Source organism: Mus caroli, chromosome 6, assembly GCF_900094665.2.
Source record: "Mus caroli chromosome 6, CAROLI_EIJ_v1.1, whole genome shotgun sequence".
Lineage (NCBI taxonomy): Eukaryota > Metazoa > Chordata > Mammalia > Rodentia > Muridae > Mus > Mus caroli.
Genome location: NC_034575.1, coordinates 42,338,569 through 42,356,244, shown reverse-complemented (window position 1 = coordinate 42,356,244; position 17,676 = coordinate 42,338,569). Strand labels below are relative to the sequence as shown.

Below are 17,676 nucleotides of genomic sequence, written 5' to 3'. Positions count from 1 at the left end.
GGAGAGATGGCTCAGCGGTTAAATGCCACTGCTCTTCTGAAGGTCCTGAGTTCAAATCCCAGAAACCACATGGTGGTTCACAACCATCCGTAATGAGATCTGATGCCCTCTTCTGGTGTGTCTGAAGACAGCTACAGTGTACTTACATATAACAATAAATAAATCTTAAAAAAAAAAAGAACCCATTTGACACCAGTGAAGGCCCGGCTCCTACCCTTTGGCTATTATCACTTGCCTGTGTATCTCAGACTTTCCTGGGGGAGGGACAAGGTAGGAGCTCTTACTAGTAATGGTAGCTAGTTTTAGTGTCAACTTGGGAACAATACCCAGGAATTTCATCAAACATAATTCTGGATTATTATGAAGGGATTTTTTATAAGTAAGATTAACATTTAAGTCAGTAGTTTAAATCAAACAGATGACCCACTCTGATGTGGATGGGTCTCCTCTAACCAGGTAAGGGTTGAATTGAAAAAGATGGCCAACCCCAGGGAAGAAGAGCTTGTCAGAAGATCATCTTGTGGATGGAGCTGCAGCACAGTCCTTTCCAGGTCCCTTCCCACTAGCCTACCTCCGAGTAAATTTTGGATCTGTCAGCCACTATAATGACGTCAGCCAGTTCGTTAAGTAAATCCCTGTACATAACCATGTTCATGATCACATGATGCACACACAAGCCAATGGTTCAATCTCTCTGGAGAGCTGGGCCTTGAGTACACCCCTGCCATAGCAGATCCTCATCTAAACAACCCAGCTGAGAGACCATCTAGGAGCAGCTCCCAGGAGTGATCATGTAAGCCGGGGAGCCTGGCTTGGAAGTGGCAGCTCATAAGTGCTTGTGCAGTGGATCTTTGTGGTCTGGGATCAGGTCTTACTGGCTTTTATATCCTAGTACCCATAGAGTCCAATAAAGTGCTTAAACTAACCAAGCTGCTTCTTATAAAGGACAGAGGGGCAATCCAAAATTTACTGGACAAAGGAGAGCGGAAAAAACCAGAAAGCTAAGCTGAATGTAGCTATAAACCCTCAATGCTAAACACCCCGTTTGTGCCTCCGTGGAAACCTGTCTCAGTCCAGGTCTGCATCCATCGCTCTTCCTTTGCTGGCATAGCCCTCTAACCTGACAACCTCCAGATACTACAGCCCATATCTCACCTCACTAATCCTTGGTCAAGTAGTTATCTGACTCACTCACCAGTGATGGATTCTGTGGGGATGGCTCTTTCTTCCAGGCCCCTCTGGCCCCGAACACACAGGGCTTCTTCTCGCTTTACCTGGGAGGAGATGTCCTGTGCAGGCACCAGAGTCTCTGTTCCTGGGGAGAGAGAACCACACTTCCTAGAATTTTTTTTTTTTTTAGTATGGTGGTCACCAGGATGTTTTGAGGTCAGAACCATGTCTGTCAGCACTTCCAGGGAACAATACAAAAATCTTGGGTTCCTACTGGAGCCATGTGGGACCCTGTGGAGCAGGAAGTACCAGTAGCAGAGAAGTGACCAATATTAAGAAAAAGGGATAACAAAAAGGATATGATGGTTCATGCCTGCAATCCCAGCAGTCAAGAGGCTGAGGCAGGAGGATCATCACGCATTGGAAGTCAGTTTGACCTGGATAGTGAGTTCTAAGTTAGGTTGGGCTCAGAGTGAGACCTCACCTTGAAAAAGAAAGACGAGGCCAACAGCAATATGAAGTCTGGGACGCCAAAGGGAAGCTTTGGAAGCAGCAGTCACTCACCCTTGTTTTTTACCTCCTCTGTCAGACACAAACATACTGCTCTATGAAGCAATCAGGCTGGGCAAAGACTCAACCAAATCTTGATGTGTGAAGAAAATAGTATCCTTAAGCATAAAAGCCAGCAACACATATTTTTTTTTTCACAGAATTCTGCTTTGTGACCAACAGGACATTTTCTTCTGGAGCTTTTTGGGACAATGAAGTAGCTCTTGGTGGAAGCCTGCTCAGGCAACAGGAGACTGGGTAAGGACCCAAAGAGGGTGATTCTGGTTTCAATTCCACCACCAGCTCTCTCCACCTGCAACCTTGCCTCTCTGGGTTTCATCTAAAGCAGGTAGAGTGGTCCTGGTTCTGTTTTGTGACCCGTGATGGTTTGACAACTCAGGCAAACTCTTGTGGACACAGGGCCCAAAATGTAAAAAGCTGCCACACAATATGGGAATCTGTAACCACAGCTGCCAAAGAACACCCACAGTGCTTGATGAGGAGTGGGAGAGGCCACTGAAATGAAACATTCTTCTGGGGAAGTGCACGGGGCAGAGGCAGGTCTACCTGGCTGGAGCTGCCTGTAAGGGATGTGGGGAGTGCTGCTCATGAGTATGGGAGATTCTCATGATACACATGTTCTAGTGATAATGTCTGTGTGACTTTGTGGACCACGAAGTTAGCAATTTAAAGAGGGGATTTTATGACCAATTAGCTAGAGTAAAACCAAAGAAGGAGGAAGAACAGTGCTGAAAGTTTCCATGAAAATATAATCCATTCAAGCACTGGAGAGATGGCTCAGTGGGTAAGAGCACTGTCTGCTCTTCCAGAGGTCCTGCGTTCAATTCCCAGCAACCACATGGTGGCTCACAACCATCTGTAATGGGGTCTGATGCCCTCTTTGGGTGTAGACAGCAACAGTATACTCATATACATAAAATAAATAAATATGGGTGAGATTTGATAAGTCAGACAAGCAGAGGACACCAGTACAACATCACACCACATGTTGCCCAACACTGTTTACGAAGCAGAGGCACCAGGGTAGACACTAGTGTCTTCCATCCTAGTGACAGCTGCCAAATGTGATATTCTTAGGACCAACGGTTCCTTTATGAGTGAGGAGTGAGTAGGGAAGTATATGTGTGCCAAAGCTAGAACAGGGTATGAGGTGCAGCATGAGATGCAGATCACACGCAGGCAGTGAGCAAATGGCCAGGCAGAACCACGGCTGCTGCAGTCTTCCTTTCCACCTCCTCTGTTAGTCTCCCTGAGACTGGGTGTGGGGCCACTAGCTGTTCACGTACCCCATCAAGTCTGGGAGGTGTCCTGGCCTAAGCCCTTCCTTACTTCTTTATTTTTTGAGATAGGGTCTCACTATGTCACCCTGGCTGGCCTGGAATTCTCTACATAGACCAGGGCGGCCTCATATTCATGGAAATCCATTTGTCCGTATGCCTCTCGAGTGCTGGGATTAAAGGTGTGCACCCCAGCCTGCCTCTTCCCTAGCTTACCTGTAAATTCAGAGCTACCAAAGGCCAAGGCCTATGATATGGTTTTAGGCCCTAAAGGCATGCCCTGTAAGTGACCACACAACAGCTGTGGTATAAGTGCTTCCTGGGTCATTAAGACCTATTTTCTCCAGACCTACATAGTAGCAACTCCTTGTGTGTGTGCAGGGTGCCCAGCTCTCCTCTCCTGCCCCTCCCTGAACCATCCTTAGCGCAACAGCCATTACCTGTGTCTGCAGTCACTGGGATTTCTCTCTCTTCAGGGTGATGCTGCTCCCACACACAAGGCTCTTCCCTGGATTCTGCCTGGACTGGAGGGTCTGGCTTGGACACTGGGCCATCTGTGTCTGTGAATGAGATGGAGAGAAGGAGGGGAAAAGGGTTGTATGAGGTTGCAAGTGAATTCAGATCAAGGTGATAGAGCAGGACTCTCAGTTACCAATGTCCCACAGCATGGCAGCCATTATGTGCGGAAGGAATCTTGAAAGCCAACAGAAACCCAGGCCTCTTTCTGAGAGTCAAGAGCACAGAGTCCATGGTTGACCCTGAACTGTTAGGATACAACCCACAGAGGTATAAACTTGATATTTTACAGTATTTTAGAATAATGGTAGTGCCGCATAGACTACCGCAGTGACTGCTCAGCTGACACGCTTTAATATTCATCCTATCCTAAGTTCCCCATTACTTTCCATCAGACTCCTTTGCATCTTGAAGCTCTCAGCAGAGAACCCTCGCCAGTGGAGGGGAGTACCCTTACCCAGGGACATCAGGGTTTTGTAGTTCTCCTTCACCAGATTGCTGTAGAGCTCCTTCTGCCATTCGTCCAAGTTCTTCCATTCGTCCTCAGAGAAGTAGACAGCAATGTCGACGAAGGTCACGGGGACCTGGACCAACAAGGGTTTTAGTCAGCAGCCTGCTGCTGTTCCTCACCCCGCTCTCCAAAGAGCCAGCCTAGCTCAGAGCTCAGCCTCTGTTCTCAGCATCCTGATCTGTACATCCTAGGTCTCATCCCTTCATTTCTATGGACTTCAGGGATCCCGACAGCTGGCCTAAGCAAGCTCCCTAAGTATCCAACAGCAGTGGTGTCAGTATCGCCTGTTGACTTTTTGTTGTCTTCTTTTCTTCTGTAAACATTGTTTATTTGTTGTGTGTTGTATGTACGTGTGTAGAGACACCCATGCAATGGCACACACATGGAGGTCAGAGGACAAGTAGCAGAGCTCGTTCTCAATTTCTACTAGGATCCAGGTCATCAATGGTGAGGGCCCTCTCTTCCCTTTTCTGTCCTTTGCTGTTTTGAACTAGACACTGAGGGCAAAGCCATAGTCAGTGTGTTTCTTTGGGGGCTCAGGGTAGCAGGGATATGAGTGACACCAAGTATGGGAATCAGAGAGCCAAATACAGTAAAACTGTGTGTGACAAACCTGTATTTCAGGTCAGATCACCTGTGCGTACACAGTTATGTTTTTTTCAAGATTTAATCATTTTTATTTTATGTATATGAATGCTTTGTCTGCATTATGTCTGTGTACCATTGGGCTTTCAGTGCTGACAAAGGCCAGAAGAAGGGTTAGGACCCTCTAGAAATGGAGTTGCAGTGGATGGGAGCCTCAATTTGGATATTGGGAATCAAACCAGGGCCCCGGAGAAGAGCATCCAGTGCTCTTAACCACTGAGTCATTTCTCCAGCCCCCAAAGTTAAATTTTGTCACTAGAATATCTTCAATCCACACTGAACACATGGAGCACGTGTCTCAGCTCCAGAAGCCTGTCCTGTCTTTATGAGGAAGTCCTGCTGCAGTTGTGGCTACCCACAGTCACTGCTAGTCAAGGTATTCTGAGCTGCAGTAGAGAGCTGCTGTTTCATTCTGACCAGAGCTTTGTCCATACTCATTTCAGCCCTCACCAGCACCACCTCATGTTGGACCAAGCTGTTTCACTTCCATTAACTAGTCCCTGAACTTCCCTCTCTGACCACGCACGCTTCCTTCCTAGCCCTCTCATATCCCTATTGAATCAGTGGCTCACTCTTGCTCTGAAATCCAGTGTCTCAAATCTCACCCAGGTCCTACTCTACTTGGCATATTCGGGGCTAACGTGGGCCCAAGTGGTACGTTTATGTGAATGATAAAGAGCCAGACTGCCAGTCCACAAGCCAGGTGAATAGAATATCAAGGGTACCCTGTGCAGGTGTGAGATGCAAGCTGTGTGCAGAGCCTACTGACTGACTGTTCCCAGTCCATCATTAGAATTAAAACTAGAATTCCTACCAGGCTTGGACAAATCCTCAATCTAAGAAAACATGCAATCCCTTTCCTTCCTTCCTTCCTTCCTTCCTTCCTTCCTCTTTCTTTCTTTCTTTCTTTCTTTCTTTCTTTCTTTCTTTCTTTCTTTCTTTCTTTCTTTCTTTCTTTCTTTCTTTCTTTTTTTGTTTCTTTTTTTTTGTTTGTTTGTTTTTTTTTCGAGACAGGGTTTCTCTGTGTAGCCCTGGCTGTCCTGGAACTCACTCTGTAGACCAGGCTGGCCTCGAACTCAGAAATCCGCCTGCCTCTGCCTCCCGAGTGCTGGGATTAAAGGCGTGCGCCACCACGCCCGGCTCTTTCTTTCTTTCTTTCTGTTGTTTTTCGAGCAATCCCCTTTCTTCATTTTATGTCCCTGTTGCTAGATGAAACCACAATTCTCCAATCAATATCTGCCACAAATTCATACCAGCTGTCCCATGGCTGCTTTGGAAGCCTTTTGTTGACTTCTTTTTGACACATTGCCGTGCTCTGCAGGAAGCTCATTGCAAACTTCACTTCCCAGACCCTGTCTGGCCTCCCTCCATCTTCTCCTGCTCCTCTCTGACTTCAGGTGGGTATAATGGAGTTTTGTCCTTCTCTTCTTGCTAAGCCAAACCTCCACCTCCCATCTGCAAACTTGATCCGAATGATGTTGACTCTTTCACATCTTCAGTTTCTCCCTCTCCCTGGCTGTTTCTCCCGAGGGTCATTTCAATGGCCCTCACTCACTTTATTCACTCAGACTGGAAAGATTGCTTAATGGGTTAGGGCCACCAAGCATGACGACTTGAATTAAAGTCCCAGAAGCCACATGGTGGAAGAAGAGGACTGATTCTTGCCCTCCACTTGTGCTATGACACACTGGTGCAAGCGCACTGGCACACACACACAAATATAAAATGTAAAGTAAAACCCTTCACTCAATTCTATCTCAGTTCACTTGGGACATCCAAAGAAAAGCCTGTTTTTCCTTTTTCAAAATCTATATACATTTTAGCTTCCTAAAATCTAACATCTAGCTGGCTGTTTATGGTGCACACCTTTAACCTCAGCACTTGAGAGGCAGGGACAGGAGGATCTCTGAGTTTGAGGACAGCCTGGTCTACAGAACTCAAGCCAAACCATATCCTGGAAAAATAATCAATGATTTGCTGCTAAAATCTCCCTGGTAGGCAGAATACCTTTCTAGAATTTTCTTGTTTAATTCCTGTGACTATATTGCCTGCTAAACAGTTGGCTCACATGGGAACTGCTGAACTGACCACTAATTCCCTTTGCTGTTTCTTTGCCTTAAGGTTGGCAATTTCATTGTTTTTATTGCAGCTGTTACCTCTTTGGGGATGACTTAAACTTTCCTTGCTTCCTTCAAAGTTCCATAGCCTTCTTAGCCATTTCTTTAAATCAGCTATAAGTAGCTAAAACTAAGTATATCCAAGGTGTGTTCACCATCTTCTGAAGTATGGTAGCTTCTTCATCTTATTCTACCATTTCTTTAGAGAGTCAACTCTTTCTCCTTCTCCTCCTCCTCTTACTTCTCCTCATCCTCTTCTTTTTAGTTTTCAGAGACAGGATTTCTCTATGCAGCTTTGGCTGTCCTGGAACTTGCTCTGTAGACCAAGCTGGCCTCACTTGAACTCAGACATTCACTTGCCTCTGCCTCCCAAGTGCTGGGATTAAAGGTGTGCACAACCACCACCTGTCTCAGAGTAATTTCTATACAGTTGGAAACAGAATCACTTTTTAGAAGTATCATGGTGACAGAATACAGAAATCTAAGACATGGTCTGAGATAAACAGGAGCCTGAATGAAGACTAGCTGCAGACTACCCATGAATGAGTTAGGAATTCATTAGTAGACACAATAGGCCTAAAGGATCAGAGAGAATATCCTTCCTAGACCTAATAGAAAAAGAGAATGTGAGATGGCTCAGTGGGTAAGAGCACCCGACTGCTCTTCCGAAAGTCCAGAGTTCAAATCCCAGCAACCACATGGTGGCTCACAACCATCCATAATGAGATCTGACTCCCTCTTCTGGAGTGTCTGAAGACAGCTACAGTGTACTTACATATAATAAATAAATCTTTAAAACAAGCAAACAAACTTCTTAAAAAAAAAAAAGAAAGAAAGAAAAGAAAAAGAGAATGCAGCCAGGAGTGGTGGTTCATGCCTTTAATCCCAGCACTCGGGAGGCAGAGGCAGGCAATGAGTTCGAGGCCAGCCTGGTCTACAAAGTGAGTTCTAGGACAGCCAGAGAAACCCTGACTCAAAAAGACAAAAAAAGAAAGAAAGAAAAAGAAAAAGAGAATGCATCTTGAACACCCAAGCTCATGCAATGAGCCTCATACTCATGCTATGGTGAACCTCATTCAAGAACATTCTCTTGGCACTTAGAGTTGTGGTTCTAGAACACACACATGAGTTCCTTTTGTGCATACATGTGTTCATGTTTGTGTGAGCAGGTTCACATATGTGTATGGGTATGTGTGTACTTGTGTACACACCTCTTTCGAGACAGACTCAATGGCTTGGAGCTCCTTAATTAGGCTAGACTGGCTGGCTGACCACGGAGCTCAAAGGAATCCTTTTGTTTCTACATCCCTAGAATGTGATTACAAGCACACAATGACACACCCGGCTATTTTACATAGGTTCTGGGAATTGAACTCAGGTTCTTACGCTTGCACAGCAAGCATATTACAGACTGAGCTATCTCCTTAGCCTGTAAATACTTTTACAGTCCCTTCAAGTAGAAGAGCCTAATTCTCCACCTCTTGAATGCAGGCAGAATTTGATAACTTACATCTAGCAAATGAAATGATATTGTATGGCACAGAATATACAAGACCCATCCCATCCTATCTCTTTGAATCCCTCAATCTAGGAAACATAGAGGTGGCTTCCATGTTATAAGTAGGTTCAAGCAGTCTTGGGGACGTCCAAAAGTCTTGGGGAGGGAGCTGTAGTCAATGTTCAAATGACAGCATCACCAATCAAAAGCCACACTGGAACCTCTCAGGATTGACTGAACAGAACCACCCAAACTGTTTCTAATTCCTCACTCACAGAAACTATCAGATGATAAATTTACTAGGCTTCCATTTTGAGGTCATTTACTGCCCAGCAACAAATAACTAACAATGACTACATAGTGTTTTCCCATAAACAAAATCAATGACTTTTCAAAACTCCACAAAGCAATTACAATGTCATCTACATATTATAAATGACAACACTGAAGCTCAAAGGGACTAGCTAAAAATTTGCTAAACTACTTATACTTCTTTAAGAAGACACCGATGAGCCTCAGAGACAACAAAAAATATATTTGCCCAATAATAGGAAAGCCAGAAGGTGGCACAGTCAAGATACAAACCCACATCCTGGGGGCTGGAGAGGTGGCTCAGCACTTAAGAGGACAGACTGCTTTTTCAGAGGACCTGGGTTCAATTCTCAGTACCCACAGGGCAGCTCACAACTATAGTTTCAAGATCTAACAGTCTTAGACATACATGAAGGCAAAAGCACATAAAAATAAATAAATAAATAAATAAAATTAAAAAAAAAATAATAAAGTCTTTAAAAAACAAACCCAAGCCGGGCGGTGGTGGCGCACGCCTTTAATCCCAGCACTTGGGAGGCAGAGGCAGATGGATTTCTGAGTTCGAGGCCAGCCTGGTCTACAAAGTGAGATCCAGGACAGCCAGGGCTACACAGAGAAACCCTGTCTCGAAAAAACCAAAAACAACAACAACAACAACAACAAACCCAACTCTCCTGACCCCATGTCTTATAACAATTCCATTATCATGCAGTGGCGACCTGAGACTCCTACCACTTTATTCAACATACAGACCAAGTGGCAGAGCTAGGTAAGGATATTACACTCAGTCAAGGCACAGGGTACACACGAGAGCAAAGGGAAGCAGGAGAATCAAGGGAAATGCCGATCATGCTGCCAGAGCAACATATCCCATATCACAGCTGAGGCAGGATCCACTTTGGGGCTATTACAACCTAATGCCTTACAGCCTAGATACACAGAAGTCTTGTGGCTCTTCTGGTACTGTCAATAGACTGAATGTCCCAGAGGACACAGAGACACACTAAAACATGGTCCCTTCCTAGAAGTTCAGAGCTCTCCAGTCAGAGATTAAGTAAGCGTGTTTCACATGCCAACTCTAAGTCCATTGCTGTTAGAAACACAAGGCACAGCCATGAACCAATTTACATTTTGATTAGGAAAAGCCAACCAAAAGAAAACAAAAAGTAAATATGCAAGACTCAGGAGGAACTTGGTACTGTTCCTTGTTTGTTCATTTGGATAGGGTATTGCTGTGTAGCCCAGCCTGGCTTTGAACTCAATACATTACCCATGTTGGCTGCAAACACAAAATCTTCCTGCTTTGCAAGTGTTGATATTACAGGAGTGTGGTACCACACAAAGCTTGGGGCTCGATTGTTTAGTATAAGGTGACCATGGGAGGGCACACTGATGAAGTAACAGCTAAGCAAACCCCTTATGGAAATGGGGGCTTGACAAGAGAAGCAGGCAGATAACCAGAGAAGGAACTTCCTGGGGGAGTGTCCCTGTGATGGGAGCATCTGGTGATGCAGGAGGCTAGACAGCTGGCAGGTACCGGGCAAAAGGGAATGTGATAAAGCATGAGGTCAAGAAGGTGGCACACTTGGACATTTATTTGGAACAAGATGGGAAGCCAGGAGCTGGTGCGATGGTTCAGTGTGTATAGTCACCTACCACCAACACTGACAAGACTGAGTTCCATCCCTGGGACCCACATGGCAGAAGGTCAGAGTCAATTCCCACGGGTTGTCCTCTGACCTCCACCAATATGCTGTGACACATATCCCTCCTCCCTCTAAATAAAATCTAATTTTAAAAGTTTTACAAAAGAAAAAATGAATTAAAAAAAAGTTTAACAAAAGAGAAGCCATTTGGGAGATTTAGACGGTTTAGTATGACGCTTTTTTTTTTTTCTTTTTTTTTAAGACAGGGTCACATATATCTCTCTGGGGTCACCTTGAATTTGCCATGTAGCCTAGGGTAATCTTCAAATTCAGATTCTCCACCTCCCCTTCCAAGTGCGGTGATTAAAGGCATGTGCTACCACGCCAACTTTTATGAGGAGCTAGGGATCAGTTCCTACATGTCAGGCGGGCACTCTACCAACTGAGCCACATCCCGAGGCCATAAATGAGGTGTTTGAATCGGGTCACTGTGACTATTATTTTAGGAATATACTGTAGAGTGGGGCCTACCCAAGGATGAAGAACAGGAGACCAGTTAAGAGACTGAAACAATAATCAGGTAAGATGAGAATGGCTGGAAGCCAGTGATGGAACTGGTCAGACTGTGGAGGTGCACCAGAGGTAGGATGTGAGAGGCAGTGGCTGGGTAGGATCCCAGGACTTGAGTCTGAGTGACTGAAAGAATGGAGCTGTCATCAGAAGAACAAGCTTCAGAGAAATGACCCAGGGTAGTGACAATTTTGGAATTTTGGTTTCTTTAAAAAACACAAAAATTATTTATATAAGAATATGTGCCGGGCGTGGTGGCGCACGCCTTTAATCCCAGCACTCGGGAGGCAGAGGCAGGCGGATTTCTGAGTTCGAGGCCAGCCTGGTCTACAAAGTGAGTNGCAGGCGGATTTCTGAGTTCGAGGCCAGCCTGGTCTACAAAGTGAGTGCCAGGACAGCCAGGGCTATACAGAGAAACCCTGTCTCGAAAAAACAAAAAAAAAACAAACAAACAAAAAAAAAAAAGAATATGTTCTCATTTTAATCCTGGGTGTGGGGAGATGGGGCAGCTGACTGTGATTTGCCTCATGCTCTGGCAGAGGCATGGTTTTGCCAGCTGTAGATAGTTTCTGTGATTGTGTTTGGAATTCTGGGGACTTTTAATAGGGTATATGGATGCTAGGTCCCCGAGAAGTGGTAGGTTGTTGGTTGTGGATTAATTGTTGTTGTTTGCAGTTTGTGAAGTAGTCATGCCCAAGAAGATATTAGATATCCTGATGGCAATGATCAGACTTGCCCCAAGGAACTTGATGCCCTGAATCAGCAGGAAGTAGTCTAACAATAACTTCATCACCCCCTTCCTATCCCTTGACTTTATTCGGAGATCTCTTTCCTTTCTTCTCTATGCTTCTTTCTCTCTTATCTAGTTGGGGGACGGGGGATTGAAAGAGTGGAAGAAATGGGGTAAAAGAAAGAAGAGCCCACCAAGTGGCAAAAGACAAGCTACAAGCCAGTGTTCAGGCTAGTCAAGTAAAATTCAGGATGGTGAGTTAGCAGGAAGAATTGTGAATCTGACATCCAAGAAGAAAACTGGGTGGGACACAGGCTAGGGTGCATTTGGGAGCGACAGACTGCAGCTACAGCCATGGGTCTGGATGGAGTCAGGAGTGAAAGGTGCAGATGAGCACAGATGCTGAGGCTGAGCCAGGACCACTCTGCAAAGACTCAGAGAATCAAAAGAGGAAGCCAAGCCAGCAGAGCAGACCAAGGACCAGCGAGCAGCCAATAAGAGAGGGAAAGAATCAAGAGAGGCAGCATCTAGAAACCACGTGAAAGGTGCTCCAAGGAAGGAGTGGCCACCTGCTACTGCTGATGGAATTAAAAGGATGAAGGTCACACAGTGTGGACACAATGAGGACCTTAACAGGACCAACAGTACAGAAAAATGGGGAGACAAAGTCCGATGGAGTTGGCTCCAGTGAGAGTTATCCAGTTACCACTGTACTGGAATACTAAGAACAGATGAACCTGTTCAATGAGAACAGAGGATCAGGACAGCCCAGTTCCTCCACATCAAGTACACGGAAGAGTAAGAAATGAAGGAAGAGCCTACAGGTTTCAAAAAGTTCCAGGCTGGCAAGTCAGCTTAGCAGGTAAAAATGTATGCCTCACAAGCTTGGTGACTTAAGTTTAACCCTAGAATCTACAGTACAAAGAGAGACCCAAGTCCTGAAAACTGTTATCCAACCGTGTATGACTTTTAAAATTTTTGATTCAAACAAACAATCAAAAAATGGAGAAAAGGAATCAATTGAAAATCTGAACATCGGCTGGGCGGTGGTGGTGCAAGCCTTTAATCCCAGCACTCGGGAGGCAGAGGCAGGCAGATTTCTGAGTTCGAGGCCAACCTGGTCTACAAAGTGAGTTCCAGGACAGCCAGGGCTACACAGAGAAACCCTGTCTCAAAAAAAAAAAAAAAAATCTGAACATCATGGTGGAGGAGACAGAGGCAGGGCAATGTGGTACTTGTTATACTTTAAAACTAGTCCTTACATTTTTACAGTGAAAATTGAAATATTGAAGAGAAAGATGATGATGATAATGATACACTGAAATATTTACAGACGATGGGGATGATGATGATGATGATGAGGTCTGAACTGGTAGCTGTGGCTGACCAGAACTCACTATGTAGACCAGACTGATCTCAAGCTCAGAGATTTGCCTGCCTCTGCCCCACAATGGCTGAGATAAATTGCATGAACCACCACAGCCAGTATGAATAAAATTACTGATGTCTAGGATTCAAAATAAAGACAAGAATTGGGAAATGGGTAGAAAAAACAGATCAGGCAAGCATTTTTTGTTGAAGCTCATGACAGGCACTCAGGACCATATTATAATATTTTACTTCAAGGCAGTTTTCCTGTTAGGATGGTGAGAATGAGAATGAGGTGGAGGGAGATGTGAGGTCCAGTACAGTGTTCACACTGATGGTGAGCATGATCTAGGGCGGAGGAGACAGCTGAGGAAGAGGAAGGGCACAATCAGGGAGGCAGACTCTGTGTGTGCCCAAGACAGCAGACCAAGGAACACACTTCTATACTTCGATTTATGGAAGCATCTCTTTTGCTTGCTACCTTTATTTGTGCACATAAGCATATAAGAGGACAACTTGCAGGAGTCAGTTCTGGATGCTGGGAATCGAATACAGGTCTTCTACAAGAGAGACTACGGCTCCTAGCCAGTAAGCCATTTCTCCAGCCTGGTTTTTGTTGTATTGAAACAAAGTCTCATTCTATAGACTTTGGCTGGCCTTGAACTCACTGTGTAGCTCAAACTGCCCTTGAACACTAGGGCCTCAGCTCCTTCAGTGCTTAGATTCCAGGTGTGAGACTCCATACCCAGCCCCCAAAGCCTCCATTCTCTCAGAGAAATAGACATAGGGCCATCAACTCAACAATGTAGCATTGATACACTAGGAAAAGGGTGGAAACAGGACTAGATCAAAAGTCTAAATCCTGGAAGGGCCCAACTGAGGTCAGTGATCAGAACTTGAAAATGATTCTAGGCTGCTTGGTTTGGATTTTTTTCTCCAGATACAGTTCAGACAAGCACATGCATTGTCAAGTGAATAAAACCAAGCATTAAGAACCACAGTGCCGGGCGTGGTGGCGCACGCCCGTAATCCCAGCACTCGGGAGGCAGAGGCAGGCGGATTTCTGAGTTGGGGGCCAGCCTGGTCTACAGAGTGAGTTCCAGGACAGCCAGGGCTACACAGAGAAACCCTGTCTTGAAAAACAAAAAAAAAAAAAAAAAAAAAAAAGAACCACAGTTGTGTAGACAGACAGACAGACCTGGAGGGTAGCAAGATCAAAGACTCCAAGAGAAGCACATAGGGTCTTTGTGGGGCCAGCTCTGCTGGGATACAACAGGCAGGACCAAGTTAAGGGCCTAAGACAGGCTTTACAAAGCCACTGAGACAACAAGGAACTAGTGAAGTCTGCAGTGCTCAACGAGATGAAATCAAGGATTTGTTCATCTGTGTCAGTCCTCACCTAGCTCTGCCCCTGTCTCACCACATACCTTGGGGGCCTCCCCCTTGCTGCCAGGGGGCAGCCGCAGGACCCAGAAGTTCCTGTTGCGAAGCAGGTTCTCCAGGTTCTCCAGGCGACGCTGCAGCAGGCCATACTCCTGTAGCAGGGTCCCCAGCACGGCCCACTTGCTCTCCATGTGGTTACCAAACTCCACAGCTGTTTTCTCGCAGTCAGCCAGCTTCTTCTCCGCTGTGCCTGTGCGTCCCTCCAAGTTCAGCAGCTGGCTAGCCTGGGCATCCACCTTCCTCTCTACAGCCTGAATGGCAGCCACCACGGTCCAGAGCGAGATCTCTGCTGTGGGCAACTGGGGCTCACGCATCATGCGGTCAGGAAAGACAGGGGCCCTATCTGGAAAGGGCGGGAACTGAAAAGGCATTGGTCTCCTGGCATCCATGTCCCATTCTTGAGCCTGTGTGCAAGGGAAGAAAGTGACAGCTCAAGATGAGAACATGTGTGTGAGAGAAGGTGGCCTGAAAATGGAATAAGCAGTCAAGTACTACGCAGTGTCTCTTCTTCTACCAAGCCTCTGCCTCTAGCTAGGCTCATTAATGACCTCAGTGGTAGCTGGAACAGTCACCCCCTCTCCCCACATCCAACTAACCACTCTTCCATTCCCTTCTTAGGAGAGCCAGGCTGGTCACTAGTTCACCTGCCTCAGCCTCTGGAAAGTCTAGGTCATGCCCCCCTGCCTAACATAGATAGGCCAGACCCTCTCTCTGAAGAGAACAGCTGCTTGCCTCACAGACGACACTGAATGGCAAACTTCCCATTTGGCTCTCACTCTTTGTTTCAAGGTAGGAATTTCCGTGTAAGTTGACTGGAGTTAATCTTCTGAGCAATCTCTCTTGCAGGTTGGGGCAAGAATGATTATCTCTGCTTTAAAGATGATGAAATTGAGGAACAAAGAAGCAGCTGGCCATTCTCTAGCACCGCCCTGCCCTGCCAACTGGCAGGGCTCTAAGTGCCACAGATAACACAAACACTTTGCAAACATGCAATCACTGCCATGTCTACTAGGCCTACCAGAGCACCTAGGCTGGATGGTACACCCGGCACTGTTAAATTCCACACACTGCTACTTTTTCATAACTGTGCAAACTGGAAATAGGTTTACTAGACAGACAATAGCACTTTTTAGACAGGAAGAGGGACATTCTTTACCCCTGTGAGGGCTACAACAAAAACCTCGTGGCTCCCTTCCCTGCTTCCTGACGAGGGGGTTCCCCATGGCCCAGAGCCTGCCTCTTTCTCTTCCACTAGATATACGCTGGGTACTGAGCTCTACAACGGGAGAAAGAAAAGTGGAGGTTGGTCAGGGTGTGCGGGATGACAACACAGACCAGAAGAAATGTCCCTTTCTCTTGGTTCTCACTGCTTCTGGTGAAGGGGCCCTCCAGTTGGGAAAAGTGGAATCCTATTGCTTCGAAGTGAGTCGGACTGACTGGCTTTTGACAATCATATGAACTATTTTCCTCAAACTCTGAGAAGCTGTGATAGCCAGAAGACTATCCCACAGCACCTGAGAATTCCTCTCTGACATGGGAGTGAGAGCAACAGGGTCCTAGGAATGCCAGCCCCTGCTGGGTCCTGGTGGCTGAATGGCTGTCAGTGCCATCCATTGGGCTTATGGAGGCTTCACTGGGGCCTTGTCCAGAGAAGGGGATAAGACTGACAATGGAAGTGTAGGAAGTCTGAGGCTAGTTGCATTTCCGCAGGTTTGAAGACCTACAGTTAGTTGGTCATTTTGCTCAAAAACAACTAAAGGTCTTCATACTGACTTGTCAAGTCTTAAGTCCTGACTGAGAATCAAATGGGAACACAGGGGTGGCTTCTTCAGAGTCCAGTCCCCAGGTAACTCAGTCTCCCTTCTGAGACAATGATGTTAAGCCACGTTAACCCTTCTTGTGCTGTATACCCAAGGCCGTGCCAGCTAAGTCCTAGGCACCCTGAGATCTCCTACGGAGCCTAAAGAAACAACTGGAGCCTTCTCTCTCACCCCCAGGACCCCAAGACAACGCTCGGGGATGCGGTTTGGGCGTAGTCAGTTGTCTTAGGCTGCTCTGGCGATTCCAATATGCAGGCAAGTTTGCCAACCCAAGATGACAAAGTCCCCTCCCAGTCCCTTCCCTGGCTCATCCGTTCTACAGAGGAAAAGTGGGCTGCTCTTTATAGTCGGAAAAAGACAGCAATAAAACAGCTTTAAACCCTTTTATTAAACTGGCTACAGTGTAAACATGGTTAAACTGTTCCTTCTGTGGGCCGGGAATAGGCCTGCCGCAAACCCAGGCGGGTCGGACGCCAAGAGGAACCCGAGTCCCTGCTCAGTGAAGCGGCCACTACCGCGCTAGGTCCCCGGCAACACAGCCCCGGCTTCCGCATCCTGCGGGCCCCGGGTCCCGGCCGCACCGGCCCGGACAGCGGCACCGTGGCAGCGCGGCAGGGCCTGGCGCTCGGGGCCTGCACCAGGCCCGCTCCGCCGTTCGCCCGGGGCCCCGGCAGCCGCGAGGCTCCCCGAGGCCCGGCCCCGCCCCGCCCCCACGGCAGCGGCGCGGCCATGGCGCCCGCGGGCGCTGCACCCACCTGCATGGGCGGCATTCCCTCGGCCATTTCCGCGCGTAGCGCCGGCTCCTGGTGGCAGACCTCCTCCGGGGGCAGAGCCTGGGCCCAGCTCCAGCTCCCGCTGTCCAGCCCCAAACCCTGGATGCCCAGCTGCTGAGGCTGCGGCCGTGTTGACACAAACTGCATCCTGGGAGTGCTGTTCCCCGCTCGGGCCGGCCAGGGAGAAGAAGAACGTTTTCCAGGCGCCTTCCCCCTTGCCGGGGCCGGACAGCTCCATCTACAGCCCGTAGGAGCAAACAGTCCCCTTCGGTGGCGCTCCCCGCCCTTCGCAGCCGGCGCGCCAGCCAATGGCCTCGGAGCTCCTGCCCGCCTGCAGGGCTGGCCGGGGGCCACTCCAGGCTGGGGGCCACCGCCTCCCCCAAAGAAATCTGACGGCGACCGCCGGCCTCTAGGTCTGGCTGGGGTGGTCGATCTTCACGTCCCAAGCTATGCTGGGGCCTGGACAGTGGGGCTTGCTTTCTGTTACTTCTAGGAATTCATTGGACATCCCAGGAGAAAATGGTGCCTCACCCTTGTAAAAATTTTACCCAGATATTTTCTGAACACCTACTATGTGTCAGCTTTTGCTTAGGCATAAGGTGTTTTTTTTTTTTTTTTTTTTTTGCGGTTTGCATACTCTTCTTCGGTTTAAATTGCAACATTGCCACTGGCTGTGATTTTTTTTTTTTTTTAACATTTACTGTCTCTGA

The 17,676-nt window shown here is 47.1% G+C and overlaps 1 protein-coding gene across 2 annotated transcripts in view; it reads right to left on the bottom strand.

Moving 5' to 3' along the window:
- Znf282 (zinc finger protein 282) overlaps nt 1–17,223 on the bottom strand; it is a 27,763-nt gene extending 10,540 nt beyond the window's left edge. The window contains exons 1-5 of one of the 2 annotated variants that reach the window (XM_021164618.2): nt 16,949–17,223; nt 14,358–14,777; nt 3,991–4,117; nt 3,458–3,577; nt 1,196–1,315 (exon numbers count right to left, since the gene is read on the bottom strand). In XM_021164618.2, coding sequence (XP_021020277.1) covers nt 1,196–1,315; nt 3,458–3,577; nt 3,991–4,117; nt 14,358–14,777; nt 16,949–17,113 — 952 coding nt within the window. In that variant the 5' untranslated portion in view covers nt 17,114–17,223. The remainder of the gene's footprint in view (nt 1–1,195; nt 1,316–3,457; nt 3,578–3,990; nt 4,118–14,357; nt 14,778–16,948) is intronic. The other variant, XM_021164619.2, reaches the window with a different exon arrangement.
- Nucleotides 17,224–17,676: the final 453 nt, after the last annotated feature.